The following is a 16,013-nucleotide window of genomic DNA, read 5'->3' as shown; positions in this document are numbered from 1 at the left end:
TTCACATATGCAGATATTCAGCAGCCAAGTTTTAAAGGTCATCAATGCCAAAATACCAGAAAACTGGTTCAATGGTTGCAATTTGGATTATCATTATCATCATCATCATTGTTACTCATCAAACACCATCATCAAAGCACTGCCAACTCCTTTTAATTACAGAGAAAGCAGGCTGAAGCTGAAGCCGCTGTTGGAGGAAGCAGACTAAATCCAAAGCCAAATCGATTTCTTTGAACTTGAACACACCGTTTATACTTCGATTCCCGGTGCTTCTCCTGTTGCTGCTGCAAATGCTTGTTTCTGGTGTCAGAAAGATTCCTCACAGTCAGCACGATGACAGCATTACACCTGAAGCAACCTGCGCTGCTGCCAATCTGTGCGTGGCCTAGATTCTGCTGCTGTTACTTAACATTAACATTTATGGCATGTGCTTAGGGATGGAGCCCATCTCTCTGAGGGGTAGATGAAAAAGGGCTGATGTGCAAAGCGTATCAGCGCTCGCTTTTACAAGCCAGAGTACGCCGGTCGAACATCACGGCAGGCTTTCAGTCCAAGGTCAAACTGCTACCTCTCTCAATCATCCCTTCCTCTTCTACTCCAGTCCTCCCCTCTCTCTTCCTGTTCTCCCTGCCTGCAGCGTGTAAGCACCCCTCATTACGGTGAGTTATTTATGACGGTGCTTTAATAATTCATGGCCACGAATCTCGAGGGCTTGTGCTGGAGTTGCGGGGGTCATTCATCACGACCTAGCTAATCTCTCGCTGAACTGCCACGGGGCATTCGTGGCTGTGTAGCGGCAAGTGTGGGCAGCGTCGACAACCATAACACACAAACATTAACAAGATCTACATGAAAGATTAAGAGTTTCATGGCATCGGCGCCGATTTGGATCACAGCCTGGCTTCATATCGGGCTGCTTCCTTTTGTTTGTGGCCTACGAGTCAGCTGGGAGTTCAACCTCGCGCTGCAATTAGAAGATAATCAAATCTACTGCTTTAATTAATTGCATTGCAAGGTTTTTCGGAGGATGTCTTGTACTTAAATCTAACATACAAATCAGAAGTAATTCCTTTAACATTTTGTTTTCACTGTGGAATCACTCAGGAGGATGATACCTGACACAAACAGGTTTTCACAGAGTAAAATCAGCCGGGTTTACTGTTAAGCCAGCAGACATATACAGATATGGATCCAGAAGTCTTTCTTCATTGATAAAAAGATGTACATAAACGCTCTCTCAGGACATCTTAGCTGCATGCTTAAACCAAGCGGCAAGCCACTACAGTAGTTCACTTACGTTTGGCTTCGAGAGTGAGTTAAACCTGAACTTTGTGGCATCACAGTCAGATCCACTCGCTCATCACATCCAGTTTTAAAATGCCAAGGTCAATGGGACTTCTGTATGCTTCAGAAACCAATGAGTGACTTAACCAGATGTTGAATTTAATAAGAAAAACTCCTTACATCCAGCCTTTAAGAACTCACTCTATAGCCATGTCAATTATTTAATTTAGTGGCCAAAGGCAAAGAGCAGTATATTCATTTTTTCAATTTTGAATATAGATTTACTTTAAAATTGAATATAGAGGCTCACTTACGGGAAAAAAAAAGACACATGATGGAAACTTTTAGTGATTCTGCTCAAGTCTACAAATACTTATTTTGGTCCACCCAGGTGGTTCGGGTCTGCAGATATCTCCTCTCTAAGATATGCGAGAAATTCCTACTATGAATCAGACCTCAGGTTAGGGCCGTGCGATATGGCCAAAATCTCATATCCCGATATAAGACATCTATCAGTCCCGATAATGATACTCTTTGTGAGTATTTATTACACGGCGTGCTGCGGGGAATAGCCTGTTCTAACGTTTGAGTCTAAGGTTTATTTTTTAGCACCTGGCGGCTCTTTTTTGTTTCTCATCCATAAACACTCTGCATACTAGTTCACGGGATTCAGTTTATTTTGAAAAGTCTCAACAGGATCTTGAGCTTTATTGTGAAAGGTTTATGTGGAAAATAAACAAGTGGATACTAGAGCTGGGCGATAGAACGATAACGATATGTATCGCGATATAACTTTTACTCGATAGAGAAATTAAGCTATCGTGATAGACCTCGCCGCTCTTGTCCTCAAAAAAAAAAAAAAAAACAAAGTCAGCCAATCCAAATTAAGTAGCGCAGAGCCGAACCAATCACAGCCTCAGCGTCACGTCTTGTGACTTGTTAGGTACAGCACAAATGCCAAGCCGCACGTGTGTTTGTTTGGGAAGCAGCCAGCGGGTAATGGAGCCAGCGCATAATGGAGGAAATGAGTGTGCCGACTAGAAAAATCAACCGAGCGTGACCGAAGAGAAAACAGATGATGGTTCCAATGCCGGAGAGATTGTCGAACGGAAGAGCCATAGAAGTTCTGTAGTGTGAAGGTATTTCGGCTATTTCAAGTCTGACAAAAAACAGAGTAGCGTGCACTGTAAATTGTGCCAAAAGCAAGTCTGGAAATACAATAAACTGGTGCATGCGTCACACTGTGCGCCACGTTATTGTTTCAGTGAAATGAATTTCTACAATACTGTTAATTCTAATCTCTGCAGTGTTTAAATGCTTACATATACACACAGTTACTGTCCGTCCACACATACGACTCTGTTCTGCTTCTATGCCCCAGCTTTGTTTACTTTTTCCCACCGAGGCTTCTAGACTTCTGATTGGCCAACATTTCTGCACGGTTAGGAATCTAGCGCCACCTGCTGCTTTGGCATGTTCATAGCAGCGTTTTCCTTCATTTCTGCCTTTATGTGTGGACGGGATTATTTTTTAAAACGAAAACGGAAAATCTCAGTTTTCAAAAATACCCGTGTACGTGTGGACGTAGCCTCAGTCTCTGACTGGAAGCGCTAATTCGTCATTCGGCTTTTGTCAGACTAAAGTAACTGTTAAAACTGTTTGAAAAGCTAAGCTATACAACAAGGAGAGATTGAGAATTTCCTTTTAGTTCTCAGTTTATTTGATATTGACAAAAGTTAGTCAGTTTTGTCTGTTCTTCTGTAAAACAAACTAAGATTTATTTTTAGAATTAATATTTTGTTTCTAAGTGGAATTGACAATTTAGTCTGTTTTGTTTGTTCTATTTTGAAACTTAAACGCTTTAGTGGCTGCCTTTTGTGTAGTTTGCAATATTTGCCTTTATTTATCTGAAAAAGTCTCATGTTCCTTAAGTACATCTACCCTGTTGAACTTATTATGGGAAATAAATATTTAAAAACAAGCTGCTGATTATTTCACATTTTACTTGTGAGCAACGGCACATTTAAATCTTACAAATATAGTTATTTGGCTTATATCGTGATAGATATCGTTATCGCCTGAAATGAAAAAAACATATCGTGATATGAAAAAATCTCATATCGCCCAGCTCTAGTGGATACGTGATGGTTTTACCGTCGTTGCTAACAACAACACATAAAAACAGGCGGTTGTCCGTCCATAATGTGCTTATATTAAATATAAGAGAAAGAGAGAACTTAAACAAATATATATGTAGCCACTACAATGACCACCAAAACGATCAAAAAATATTGCCGTAAACAGTTTATTTTGCGACATCACGAAACAAACGATAGCGTAAAATGAAACGATAGATGTTTTTACATCGTCATCCGATATAGATCGTTATACCAAACAGCCCTACCTCAGCTGTCCGCACACCTCATTCATGACAGTCTGCAAATGTGCTCTAAATACAGAAAGCAAGTAATTAAACCACCTGTGGAATCTTTGACCGCCACAAAGTAAAATATACATTTGTATTTGTTTTTAAAATCTGTATAGTAAAGACACTTTTTTTTTAACAGTTAGCATTCGTGAAATTTAATGTAATATAGCTTTAGGCATTATTGCAGTTATTTTGGTTTTCTCAGCGTACTGCCTGACAAGAGTTCCACTAATTTTAGACCATTTCAGAGCAGGAAAGGAGGCAAGTGTTTTTTAACATGGCAAAATTAAAAATAATGAACAAAAAAACCCCAACAAAACATAAACAAGCTTCCAATCCTTTTGGCTGGCACATTCAATGTCTACGATTAATTATATTGTCTGACACATAAACAAGCCACTAACCTGCCAGTACTCTCCAGAAGACATTATTTCTGGTGAGTGCACAAACAAAAATGCAATAGATAATATCTTCTGTTTGGTTAAAAACAAAACTTAGGAAGTAGCGTGAACACAAAATGTTACAGGCTGACACATACAGGATGATACTTTCTGCTAATAATAAAAGGTGGGGGTTGTCTGATGGTAAAGACTGTTTTCAGTCCATTCTTAGTGAGTCCTTCAGCACCAGGAATGATTCAATTCAATTCAATTCAATTCAATTCAATTTTATTTATATAGCGCCAAATCACAACAAAAGTCGCCTCAAGGCGCTTCATCAATGATTGACTGGCACCATTCAAAACGGTTTTGTTTGGAGCTCAAAAGGACCGGGTGCAAACTGCGACTTTAAGAGAAAGTGATTCAGAGGTTTAAAAGCCTGACAGGTGAGAGTGTAAGACTTGGACTCCATTACTGTGTTTAATGCTTCACTTTTATCAGAAAAGTACTTGAAGACTCTACTCCTTGGATGTTGTTTACCTCAGAGAATCTTTACCATCAGGATGAGTGTGAAAACGTTACTTAACTAAATGACTGTTATCAGTCGTTATCAGACGCAGGTGGCCTCTTCTGCTTAAAGTGTTGTATACTCTAATGCAAATGTGGTTATTTTCTTCTCCTGCTGTGTCTCGAGTCAGAAAGAAAACAACAAAAATCTACATTTGAAGGCTGGAGGTGTGGCGGTGCCTGGATCCATCATTCGATTGCAATTTAACAACATTTCCTTCACAAATTCTGTTTGGTTCATAGACTAGACTTACCAGCTACCTCATTAGGTGTACTTGATAAACTGTTTGTAAAATATCTAATCAACCCAATCATATGGTTGTAAAAATACGTGAATTTAGGCACATAGACATGGTCAAGGTCGTGTGCTGAATTTCAAAATTAGTATCAGAATGGGGAAGAAAGGCAGTTTAAGTGTCTTTGAATGTGACATGTTTGTTAGTGTCAGATGACTGCTTTCAACCAAAGCAAGCAGAACAGCATCTCTGAAATCTCAACCCAACAGAGCACCTGTGGGATGTGTTGGAACATACATATCATGTATGTGCAGCTGAAAAATCTGCAGCACCTGTGTGATGCTATCATGTCAACATGCACTAAAATTCATGACAAATGCTTCTTGAACCTATGCCATAAAAGTTTAAGGCAATTCTGAAAGTACCCAATATGCAGTGATTATCTTGTTGTCATTCATTAAGTACAAGACTGCGTTGTGAAAGCCCAGAGGCCTGCGTGCCAATTAGTGCCAATGGACTACTTGCACTAACACTTCCGCGTTCTATGTAGTCCTGCCCCAGTGCTTCCGGTGCGGTTAAACCATGGCGACGTTCTACACTCGATGCCTACAAGAGCTCCCAAAATTGAACATCACCGATGTTCATCGGATTTGCAGAGTGACGACTACCCCCGCCAGCAAATTAGATAAAGGATTTAAGTTATATGCTGCATCATATATACACAACTACGAAGGTAAGAAAACGTAAATTAACTGACAAAGAAACGCTAGCTAACGACAAATGCAAACACTACGTTACTCCGCTATGTCCTTCATTTGATGTCAGTTCTCTACATTACATGTTTTCTTAAACGGTGTTTTATGTCGTCCTAAACTATAGTTGAGGTTTTCTTAACTAATGTCACTTTTGTAGTTAGACACTGTTATAATGGCGTTAGGTAGTTGGCTAACTATGGAGGTAGTTAACTACCTAATGCTACTCTTGCTAAGTGTAAAATATATATATGTTTAAGACATGCTGAAATGAGTAATACAGAAATAATGCTAATGGTACTTGTATCTTTATTCAGTGTCCAATAAAGACAGGTTGTCAGGGGAGGTCGGTGTGAGAGCCCTGTGCTACAGGTCAATGAGGAAGAGTGAGGCACCACACAGACTAAGTGTAGGCAGGAAGCTGTGTAAAGTTGTTAATCCCCGTTCAGTGGGGTTCAGTTCATTTAAGCATTAGTTAAGTTCATTCCTAAAGGCCCATCAACTTGAATGTTTTCCTTGTCTCCCTGCTTTATCACTCCTAATTTGACTAGTCAGATAGTTAAATCAACGTGTGTTTGGGTGATCAGAAACATTTGACAACAAGTTAATACTGCAAATATACACAATCTAAGTTATTACAGTTATCAAGCATGGTTAAGTTGTTTTAATAGGGAGAGAAGGAAACACTAAGCATTCAGGAGGGTGCGTAACCATAACACTGAACTATGTTCCTGTTCGGCTCTTCCATGAAGATGTTACATTTTTAATTTTCGTTCTTTCTTCTTAGATTAAGCTTCTGGATTCATCGCCGGTGATACTGACACATAGCCAGTGCTCCTGTGTGGCAGGCGCTGTTATGTGCAATCACACAGTGGCACTGCTCTTCCAAACAGCACACTACTCACAACTCAGAGTGCCGGTTGTCCCCCCTGTGCATAGCTGCACGGAATCTGAACAGCAATGGCACAAGCCACGGACAGTGGTAATTTAAATGAGGTTAAAGTTTTTGAATTAGTCCATGTTTACATATGAACAGCAACACCATCCATAGTAAATGTGTCTTCTGTTAGGGTGTGAAGCCAGGACCCATCAACTCCATGATCTTCACTAAGCCGGTACCAAATAGGATGGCCCAGACTGGAGTACGGTAATTAGATTTGTAAAATTTGGTTTCACGTGTTACAAATGTATGTTGCTATTTTTTTCATACATACATGTGTCAGAATAGGTATTAATTTACATACAACATTACACTTTCTGAAGACGGCTAACTCAGTCATGTACATATACATCCCAGTCTCTAACTTATGCACCACTGTTTTACACCTTTTAGTTTTTAGTTTAGTTGTTGTTCAGTATAACAACCTTCTTCCTTACATTATTGTCATTGATGTTTTCTTTAGGAGTGGCTTCTACAGAGGCATGGTGGGTCCGTTACCAGATCCCTGCTTGTTCAGAATAACGGAGGCATATGCAAAATTTAATATTGAGGACAGGCCACTTGTGACCACAATGAACATGAGACCTGACAAGCCCCTTGTGGAAAGTGCCTTTGGGCTGGTGCAGGAGGGCAGTGTTCTGTCATATCAGCAGCCGGTTTTGACAACCCGGTACATCACACTACACCGCGATGCACCACCAACACCGCACTTGCCTCTGGAGGGGTATGACATCTTGCCATCAGATTGTGTGTTTGTGTGCTCAGAAGAAGAGCTTCTGCATCTGAAAAGCTTGTCTGTAACTCTGAAAATGGCTCACAAAATAGAGGAAGCTACACGTGAGCAAAGCTCTTCGTCTGAGTGGCATCAGCTCCGCAGGCCCAGAGTGACTGCCTCTAGGTTTCGGGAGGTGTGTCACGTCAGAGGCCAGAGCTCGGCCGAGTCACTAGCAGAGCGTATATTGAAGAGAACAAGGCAGACAGCAGACATGAGGAGAGGAACTGAGATGGAGCCTGCAATAGCAGCAGAGTATAGTAGGCTAATGAATGTTAACTACTCACCCTGTGGTCTGGTCATTCACCCCATTGCTTGCTGCATCTCCTGATGGTGTTGTTTTTGACCCCAATGAATACCCCCAGTTTGGCTTCGTCGAATTCAAATGTCCCAATGTACAAAACTTTATTGACTGCAAATATGTGCAGATGGAATGTGGTACCCCTAAACTAAAAAAGAGCCACGCATATTACTGGCAAGTGCAAGGACAACTGCTCATCAGTGGGATGCAGTGGTGTGACTTTGTTGTGTGGGCACAAGAGGACTACCTAGTGCAAAGAATATACATGGATACAGATGTGCACAATGCAATCAGAGAAAAGGCAGACTATTTCTTTTTTTACATATATATGCCAAGATACCTGTGTTTGAAAAAATGAACAGTGAAAACATAGCAAAAAGAAAAACAGATCCTTCAGGCTGGCTGGAACAAAATAACTGATGTTTTATTTTCAATATATTTCATGAATTCTTTTGTTGTTACATGTTACCTTTATGTGACATCAATAAACTGTTATTTAAGCAATGGCATCAATTTAATTTTTAAAAACACACATTAAAACGTTGAATTTGTGCAGAACTTATTTACATGGTAAGTATTTAAAACTCCATGCCTAGCATACTGATATACATTTAGACAATAACTGAACTGTAGAAAATGACAAATGGTATTTTTGATGTTCCAAAAGCTCAATGTCACTTATGATTTTAAAACGATTTAGTGATTTACTTTATAATTTTGATAAACAGTTTTGTTGAATCTGAATAGTAATATAGTAATATAATTAAACAGTATTATTAACATTAAACATTTGCAATGAATTTGAATTATCAATAACTGAAACTCAACTATCAGCACTCAAGTACCAGTTCTGTAATCAAGTATTGTCAGCTGAGAAGGAAGAAATGCAACTGTAGTGGCCTCAGCTGCAGGTCATTTTCCATAAGTTACTGGCACTGGTGTCTTGGGAAAAATCCATCTTGTCTCACTTAACCCATTTTTTAACTAATGCTGTGTTCTGGTAATTTGACAGCATACATGCCACTGCAAACAGTTGGTTGATATTATAAACATGTGACATGGTAATGATGCTATCAAAAAGTTTGTTCTGTTTGATCCTCCTAATGACTCGCTCCACATGTACCCTGAGTCTGGCTATGGCCTGCGTCTCCTTAACCTGGTATGCTGGCATCTGCTTCTGCTTAGATAGAAAAGGTGGGCAGTACACTTTGCATTTACAACAATCAGTGATTAGGAAGCCCTTATCTACCATCACTGCCATGTCTTCAGTCAACTTCTCAGCAATGCCTGATTGTTTGAATAGTTCCTTGTCACTAACCGAACCAGCATACAGATTAGAGATGAAAAGTAAATATCTATTTTGTTTTCATTAAGACTGGAAAAACTTTCGAAATTTAACTGATGGTGACCTTGGTATATTTTAAACAGTTAGCTTGAATAGAACTTAGGTGTACCTGGTATAGAATCGGATATCAGTGTCGGAGCCAGCAAAACGCTGTAACCCAAATTCTCGCTGGACACGTAACTCCTGTATTTCCTTCCTCAGAGTCTCCACGTCTTTGGACAGGTCTTCTGCAGCTGATGCAGATATGTCCAATGCAGACGGCTCAGGGACTGAGCAGTAGTCATGATCTCTTGTAAGACTTTGCTCTTCTTGATCGTCAGGAGGAACTAGTTCAGGGCGTCGCTCCGTTCTCTCCCAAACACTACGCCGCGGTGGTTCAACTTTATAGCCATTCCACTCAAAAAGTGTTGGTACAGCACCTTTAATAAGCCTCCTTCGACCATCGAGGGTTGTTGGCTCTATGAGTTGATCACTGGCAAAGTGTCTGCAGCAGACCCTGGTGTGAGAGGTGATCGTGAAATGATCCCGGCGTATGTTTACCGGCCATTGTCTTCTCAAGTCGGAATGGGTCGGAAAGGCATGAAAACTTAGTATGCCATTAAATTTGGCTGAAGCTGAACAAAGTGGGACACAGCAATGCTCGGAGTATTTCTTCTCCTGTTTTTGAAAATGTTCTGTTTTAAATACTTTCCTTTTTATACTCATTCTGAAGCGACATTAGCATAGCTACCGATAGATAAGCAAACGTACCGGAAACGCACAAGCGGTACTATTTGGAAACGGAAATACGTCACATGCCCTAGTGCAAGTAGTCTATTGACAGACTAATCTCAAGACCAAACTTCCTGGAATTATTTGTTAGATAATTCCATTATAATTCCATTATAAATGGTCCAAAGGGCACAAGAACCACAAGCATCACAAGAACAGCTGCCCGTGTTGTATGACTAGGTGTTTGACTGCTCATACACCTAAAGCCTTAGCAACAGTGGAGAAGAAACAATCCACCATAAAGCCGATATAAAGAGGGAACAAGGCATACAGGCCAAAACCTTTTTTGTGGTACATTATTATTTTAGCTGTAAAGTTTATCATTGTAACCTGGGAGTCAGTAGGGATTTACTTCCCTTTGAAACAGCCTCAAGTGGCCTCTAGAGGAACTGCAGTTGTTGACAATTAGCTCTAGGGTGAGGAAATAAAAAATAAATCACAGTCTGGGTTAAAACCCAGCCTGTTAAACTTTGTCACAACATTTATCACAGCATTTACCATCAGAGCTTTTACATGCACTTCTTCACACAACCACTAGATGTCTACATAATCTGGTTTTCTCCGCTGGTCAGTGGTTACAATGAATGGTAAGAGTCTATGGAGCCTGCTCAACGGGAGAGAAGATGCCCGCTGGGGATGTGTATGTGACTGATAACCATTAATAACAGCTATGATTGGGGTGATAAGATCACAGGGCATCATCCAATCAGCTTTTTCTCAAAAATAGGACATGGAAAAGTAGAGTTATTCTTCTTATCAAGTTGTCGTGCTATACTGGAGAATTCTAGCATTTTAATTTTGTTTTCAATGTATTTTTCCTCTCCCTGAACGAGGTAGACATGATCGGTCATCGTGCTGACTGATCATGTACCTGATCAGTGTTCACACTACAGGTGAATATGTGTATATAACAGCTGGAAACACACTATTGATAGCTAAACACACAAAATATACAAACACCAGACATAATCAGGAGACTCACCATGTCCAGGCTTTTGGAGAGGTCGTGGGAGGGGTTTAGGTGAGGACCAGAGTCCCGTCACTCGGCCTCTTCATGCAGTCGAACACCTCTCGACTGTCGGCTCCTCGGTCAGAGTCTCACTGCGGAGACAAAATATAAAGATTAAGTCCTCCATTAACCTTTGTTACACCCACACACTCAGAGAGTTTATTCATTTGTTGGATTGCTGGTATTGCTTTAATCTTTGTATTTGTACAGTTTGTTGCTTATAATGTGGGTGATCCAGGATTTAGAGCTTATTCTAAGCTGCTCTGAATAAACATCAGCTACATGCTATAAATGTGAAGCTGCATTATCAAGACTTAAACAATAATCCCAAATGTCACATTTTTGGACATTGTGCTCCATGTTGCACATCTATTAATCACAAATCTTCCATCCTCGTACAACTATAATGGACTTAAAACAGAAGGTATGAAAACTGAGAAAACTTTCAGAAAAGCATCAGAGTAAAGCAAAGATTGGAGTGGAACCACACTTTCCACAAATCCACCACATCTTTTAGTTTTTATGTGAGGGCGGGACATAAATCTGACGTTGCTGACGTCAATCTGCCACAGACTCCACTGTTGTTTCAGAAATTCTACTCTGAAAATAAAAAAATGGTAATAACTAGAGATGGACCGATCCGATATTACGTATCGGTATCGGTCCGATACTGACCTAAATTACTGGATCGGATATCGGAGAAAAATAAAAAATGTAATCCGATCCATTAAATATCACGAAAGCACCTCACAAAACTTGCAACACGCCGTAACTCACCTCAGAACGTTAGCACGTCGGAGCAGTATGCATCACGTGATAGAGCGGCTGTGGCATGCGGGACCTGTCGGTGGTCTGGATAGCATTTGGAGCTTCGCTAGCAACCCGGCATTTCATCTCCGACAAAGTTATCCCCGAGAGAAGTAAAGCAAGTGTGTAAGTCCATCTCTGAATGTTTGTAAAGCATTCCTGCGTTAAGCTTAACAAGCGACTGCCTCTCACTCTCCGGCTGCTACTTCAATCTGAAACTGCTTAATGATCAGCTGATCGGCTTTTCTGTCGGGAGTCCGTGTCTCTGGTTTGTTTTTGGCCCACTTTGCACCAGAAAGAGGAAACCAGCGGCTGAACAACAGCAGCACGTTTAAGCTTGATAAGCTGTTGTTAGAATTTATTTAATATTACTTTCTACACCAGGATCTTTTTCTACGTAGCTGACGCTGGTAACTGTGCAGGGGCGGATCTAGCAAAGTTTAGCCAGGGGGGCCGATAGGGCATTAACAGGGAAAAGGGGGCACAAAGACATACTTTTCTTTCTTATTCTCATTTAAAATGTCGAGCTTTTAATAAATAATTATCTGACACCCAAAGTTTTAATTTGATGTAAAATGAATAGAAGTCAATTACTGTATATAGTGACTATTAAGTCTAATATATATACCCTAGTAAGCTATAGTACTTTTTCCTTTGGGAAGGTACCATCTGTGCAGCCTGCAATTTTGTTGAAGAAAGATGTTGAATCTATTTAATATTTCTTGAAAAAGAATTGATTTCTGTGCATTTTTTTCACACTTCATCAAATTAAGGTTGATTACGTCGATTAAGCATCATGAGGTGGAGCGTGAGGGGTGGTTCCCTATTTTTTATTTATTTATTTTTGTTGTTGCTGGGAGTTGGAACCCTATTAGTTAGGTTGCTTAATATTTATGCTAAGTACTCTTTAAAATACCAGAATAGGGAGGATGGTGTAGGTTTAAGTTTATTAGATTGATCAGTATTGCTGAACTATGAAATATTTTTTTTGTATACAGGTATAACAGAATAGCTTTAGTGTAGTTGTTGTTTTAAACTTGAGTATGAACTTATACAAAATGCAGCAAGATATTTTAAAAAACAGTTTTGTTGATTAAAAAACACTATATCGGATTCATATCGGTATCGGCAGATATCCAAATTTATGATATCGGTATCGGACATAAAAAAGTGGTATCGTGCCATCTCTAGTAATAACACAGGGCATGAACCACAATCTCCCGAGTTAAAGTCCTGTTTACAGTTATGTGTCAGTAATTTTAAACTCCAGCTCTCTCGTTTGTGTCTCTTTTGTCCCACCTTCCTCTGCTCTCTTCTCTTGGCAGATGGCTGGCCTTTCCTGAGCCGGGTTTTGTCAGAGGATTTTTCCTGTTAAAATGACGTTTTTCCTTCCCACTGTTACCAATTGCCTACTCACGGGTGGATCGTTCAATTGTTGGAGTTTTCTCTCTAATAATTTAGGGCTTTAACTTTACAAAATAAAGTGCCTTGAGGTGACTGTTTGAGATTTGAAATGAAATGAAACTGAATTGAAAGCTAACCATCATTCACCACCTAATTTTTGTAACCTATCACATACTCTGTAAATCCCAGGGGGGATTATTCTGAGCAGTGATTTTCTTTTTTATAGGTGCCACAATGGCGCATTATTTGTTTCTAGATTTGAATTTCATAACCACTTTCTGTGAGGAGTTTGCATTAGTAATGTGTGTGATTGGTCGACTCTTTGCTGAAATGTTGCTTTCCATTCCACAATAACTGAAAAGAATGAATAAACCAATAAACGTATTGTCTTAAAAGAGCAGAATATTTCAGCAAAACATATCAGTGTCTTTCCACAACTCTTTACCAAAAATATTTCTAATATATTCAGGAATTTAGACTCTGGATTTTGTACTTTATACACAAGAAAGTCAGCAGCTTGTTACGCACCCAAGTTTCTGTTGTGATTTAATCTCTAGCTATTGCTTGGAAATTAATGCAATCAGGGGAATCTGTCCTGTTATAAATCCAATCAGATCATCCATTTCACATTTGTGAAAATTAAAATTATTTTTAAAAAGTCTAGAAGCAGGTGTAAATGTAGAAATAAGTATTTTAGTCCCTTAGCTCCATTCGCCGAGGGCTACCTCCTGCTACACCCTTGGCTGCCTCCAATTTCTGTCCAACGTTATTAACAGGAACTGCCTTTCCACTACCATGTGGTGCTACTAAGCAACTGCACCTTGAAAATATTTACCAGGTTGAATTCTCACATGTGCAGAATAATAAACAGTCAAAATTAAAGAGAAAAACAGAAAGAAAAGATATATGATGACATCCATAGGATTTCTTCAGTTTGCTCAACAACTCCTTCAAATCACAGACCTGTAAACATGTACCATGTACCAAGTGTAAGTTATTTGGCTATAATAATCTAAAAATTCACCCACTGATGGTGCTTTATGTTTAATATGGATGATATCAAAGATGTGCTCCCTATTATGAATAAAAATAAACCAGCTATTAACAATTTGAAACACACCACTTTGATTGTGACGCTGCTGTGAAATTGTTTTAATGTTATCTGACCGCAGACTCACACTAAGGCATTAATTAAATTACTCTGAATATAGTCTCACCATTAAATGCATTAGATGAAACTGCAGCTTTGGCCCACACTGTCAAATGCTAATGAGATGCAAGTCGCAGCTTGTGGTGTAACCACGTGGCAATGGCGGTGCAGGAGGGTGAGTGAGCAGCGCTGCTGTTAAACATCCCGGGGGGACTGGCGGGGTTGAGCCAAGCGTCAATTAGATTCTCCGTCACCTTGACCTTGTTTTCAATGACAGACCAGAGCAGGCTGGTGGTGCTGCTGCTTCTTTTGCTTTATGTGGAACAGCCATTTTTTACCATCCAGTAAAAGGAAAAAACACAGTGCAACAGTGGGCAGAGAAATATCAGGAAAAAGGATTTTGATCAATACAACACAATAACTAGCTGAGATTTCTGCCTTTCAAAGCCTCGCGTCCCCACTCCTACTCTCTTTTGGAGCACAAACTCCCCAAACAGCACAACTTCAAAGCATTTACTACTGCTCAATAATGGAGGATGTTGCTACGTGTGAGAGACCAGGAACGCAACACATGAATGCTAACGAGCCTGCTTCTCACACTAAGAGAGCTGCATTTCTGCAACAGGATTCAGGCCTCCTCGCTCCACTTTTCTGCTACATCTCTGCTCCCATTTGGTTAACACATCTCTAGCATGAAAAGTGTGATTTGACTGAGTGCCAGTGATGGATTACTGAGGAGGAAGAGGATGGAGGACGCAGTAAGGTGATGTAGTTACCACTTCTTTTGTTGGCAGACAGACCGAGGACCAGGCCACGGGTTTCTCTACACTCGTGTAAGTGACACATTTGCAGACAAAATAATAGAAAAATTCAAAATTGCTCTCACCGTTTTACAGAGCTGCAGGTGGAGGTAAACACACTGCTATTACTTGGGTGATTTCCTCGTGTTCCTTGGACTACCGCTGCAGTCCAAGATCCCAGAGGTATCCCAAGGAAACTCACTACAGAGGCAGCTGATTAATGTGCCATTATTTAGTGTCATATATTATATCATATTATATTATATTATATTATATTAATTTCGTTAAGAAAGAGCAGGCGAGCCTCCTTGTGACGTGACATGTCGGAACTTCAATATGCTCAAAAACAAAATTATCTCATTGACTGTGTTGTTTTCTTAAATCAGCATTTTATGATTAAAAGTGGAATTGATCAGAACTGTAGGAGGATCTAAAATCAATCACACTACAAAAACCAGAACAACACAAACAAGTCATACAGAACTAATATAAATACAGCCAGAGGAAGGATTCAAGTGTGATGGATGTAGCTTCAACCACATATAAAAAGAAAAAGAAAAAAAAGAAGCACATGGTACAAGGACAACAGGACCTACATCCCCAACCGTGGCTGTATATACACTTGCATACAGAGTTGTGCTTCAGTTTTAATAAAATCCCCGTGTGGGCTCATTTTCTAATAACCTTTCATCTCCCTGAAGAGGGCAGGTGATTAAAGCAAGATAATTAAGTATACAGCAATGACTTTTTAAGGACGTTGACGATACTGCAGCAGTGGCAGATGGTGAGCTCAGCATGTGACAAAAAGACAATGATGATTTAAAAAAAAAAAAAGAAAAGAAAAAAAAAAGTAAAAAGCAGGCCAGGGAGCGAGCACTAGCAAGCAAGACTGTTAAAAATACACTTTCCACACAACTTTTATCATTGGACTGACATGTTTTACACTGAAAAGCCTGCATAATAAAGGATGTAGACACTGCGTTAAATGCATCCACTCTCTTTGAGTCAGGTTTATTTGCATAAACTTAATCACAGCTAGAGTCTCAAAGGGCTTCAAAACACCCACA

The 16,013-nt window shown here is 39.8% G+C and overlaps 2 protein-coding genes across 5 annotated transcripts in view; one reads left to right on the top strand and one right to left on the bottom strand.

Moving 5' to 3' along the window:
* LOC146563096 (spermatid perinuclear RNA-binding protein-like) overlaps positions 1–16,013 on the bottom strand; it is a 101,690-nt gene that overhangs the window by 52,891 nt on the left and 32,786 nt on the right. For all 3 annotated transcript variants that reach the window (XM_085295480.1, XM_085295479.1, XM_085295481.1), the window contains one exon: positions 10,759–10,877. In XM_085295480.1, coding sequence (XP_085151606.1) covers positions 10,759–10,761 — 3 coding nt within the window. In that variant the 5' untranslated portion in view covers positions 10,762–10,877. The remainder of the gene's footprint in view (positions 1–10,758; positions 10,878–16,013) is intronic.
* LOC146563097 (uncharacterized) lies at positions 5,476–8,143 on the top strand. Of its 2 annotated transcripts, XM_085295476.1 has the most exons (5): positions 5,476–5,628; positions 5,965–6,056; positions 6,435–6,629; positions 6,718–6,794; positions 7,051–8,143. In XM_085295476.1, the coding sequence occupies exons 1-5, from the start codon at positions 5,478–5,480 to the stop codon at positions 7,688–7,690; spliced, it is 1,155 nt and encodes a 384-aa protein (XP_085151602.1). In that variant the 5' UTR covers positions 5,476–5,477; the 3' UTR covers positions 7,691–8,143. The 2 variants fall into 2 exon arrangements, with proteins under 2 accessions (XP_085151602.1, XP_085151603.1); XM_085295477.1 differs by lacking the exon at positions 5,965–6,056 and having other exon boundaries at positions 5,488–5,628; positions 7,051–8,140.

Source organism: Mchenga conophoros, linkage group LG12, assembly GCF_057382185.1.
Source record: "Mchenga conophoros isolate Kocher_MC1m ecotype Shallow Benthic linkage group LG12, M_conophoros_male_GT1.1, whole genome shotgun sequence".
Taxonomy (NCBI): Eukaryota; Metazoa; Chordata; class Actinopteri; order Cichliformes; family Cichlidae; genus Mchenga; species Mchenga conophoros.
The sequence above is the reverse complement of the archived record's forward strand: the minus strand, read 5'-3'. Positions and strand labels throughout refer to the sequence as shown.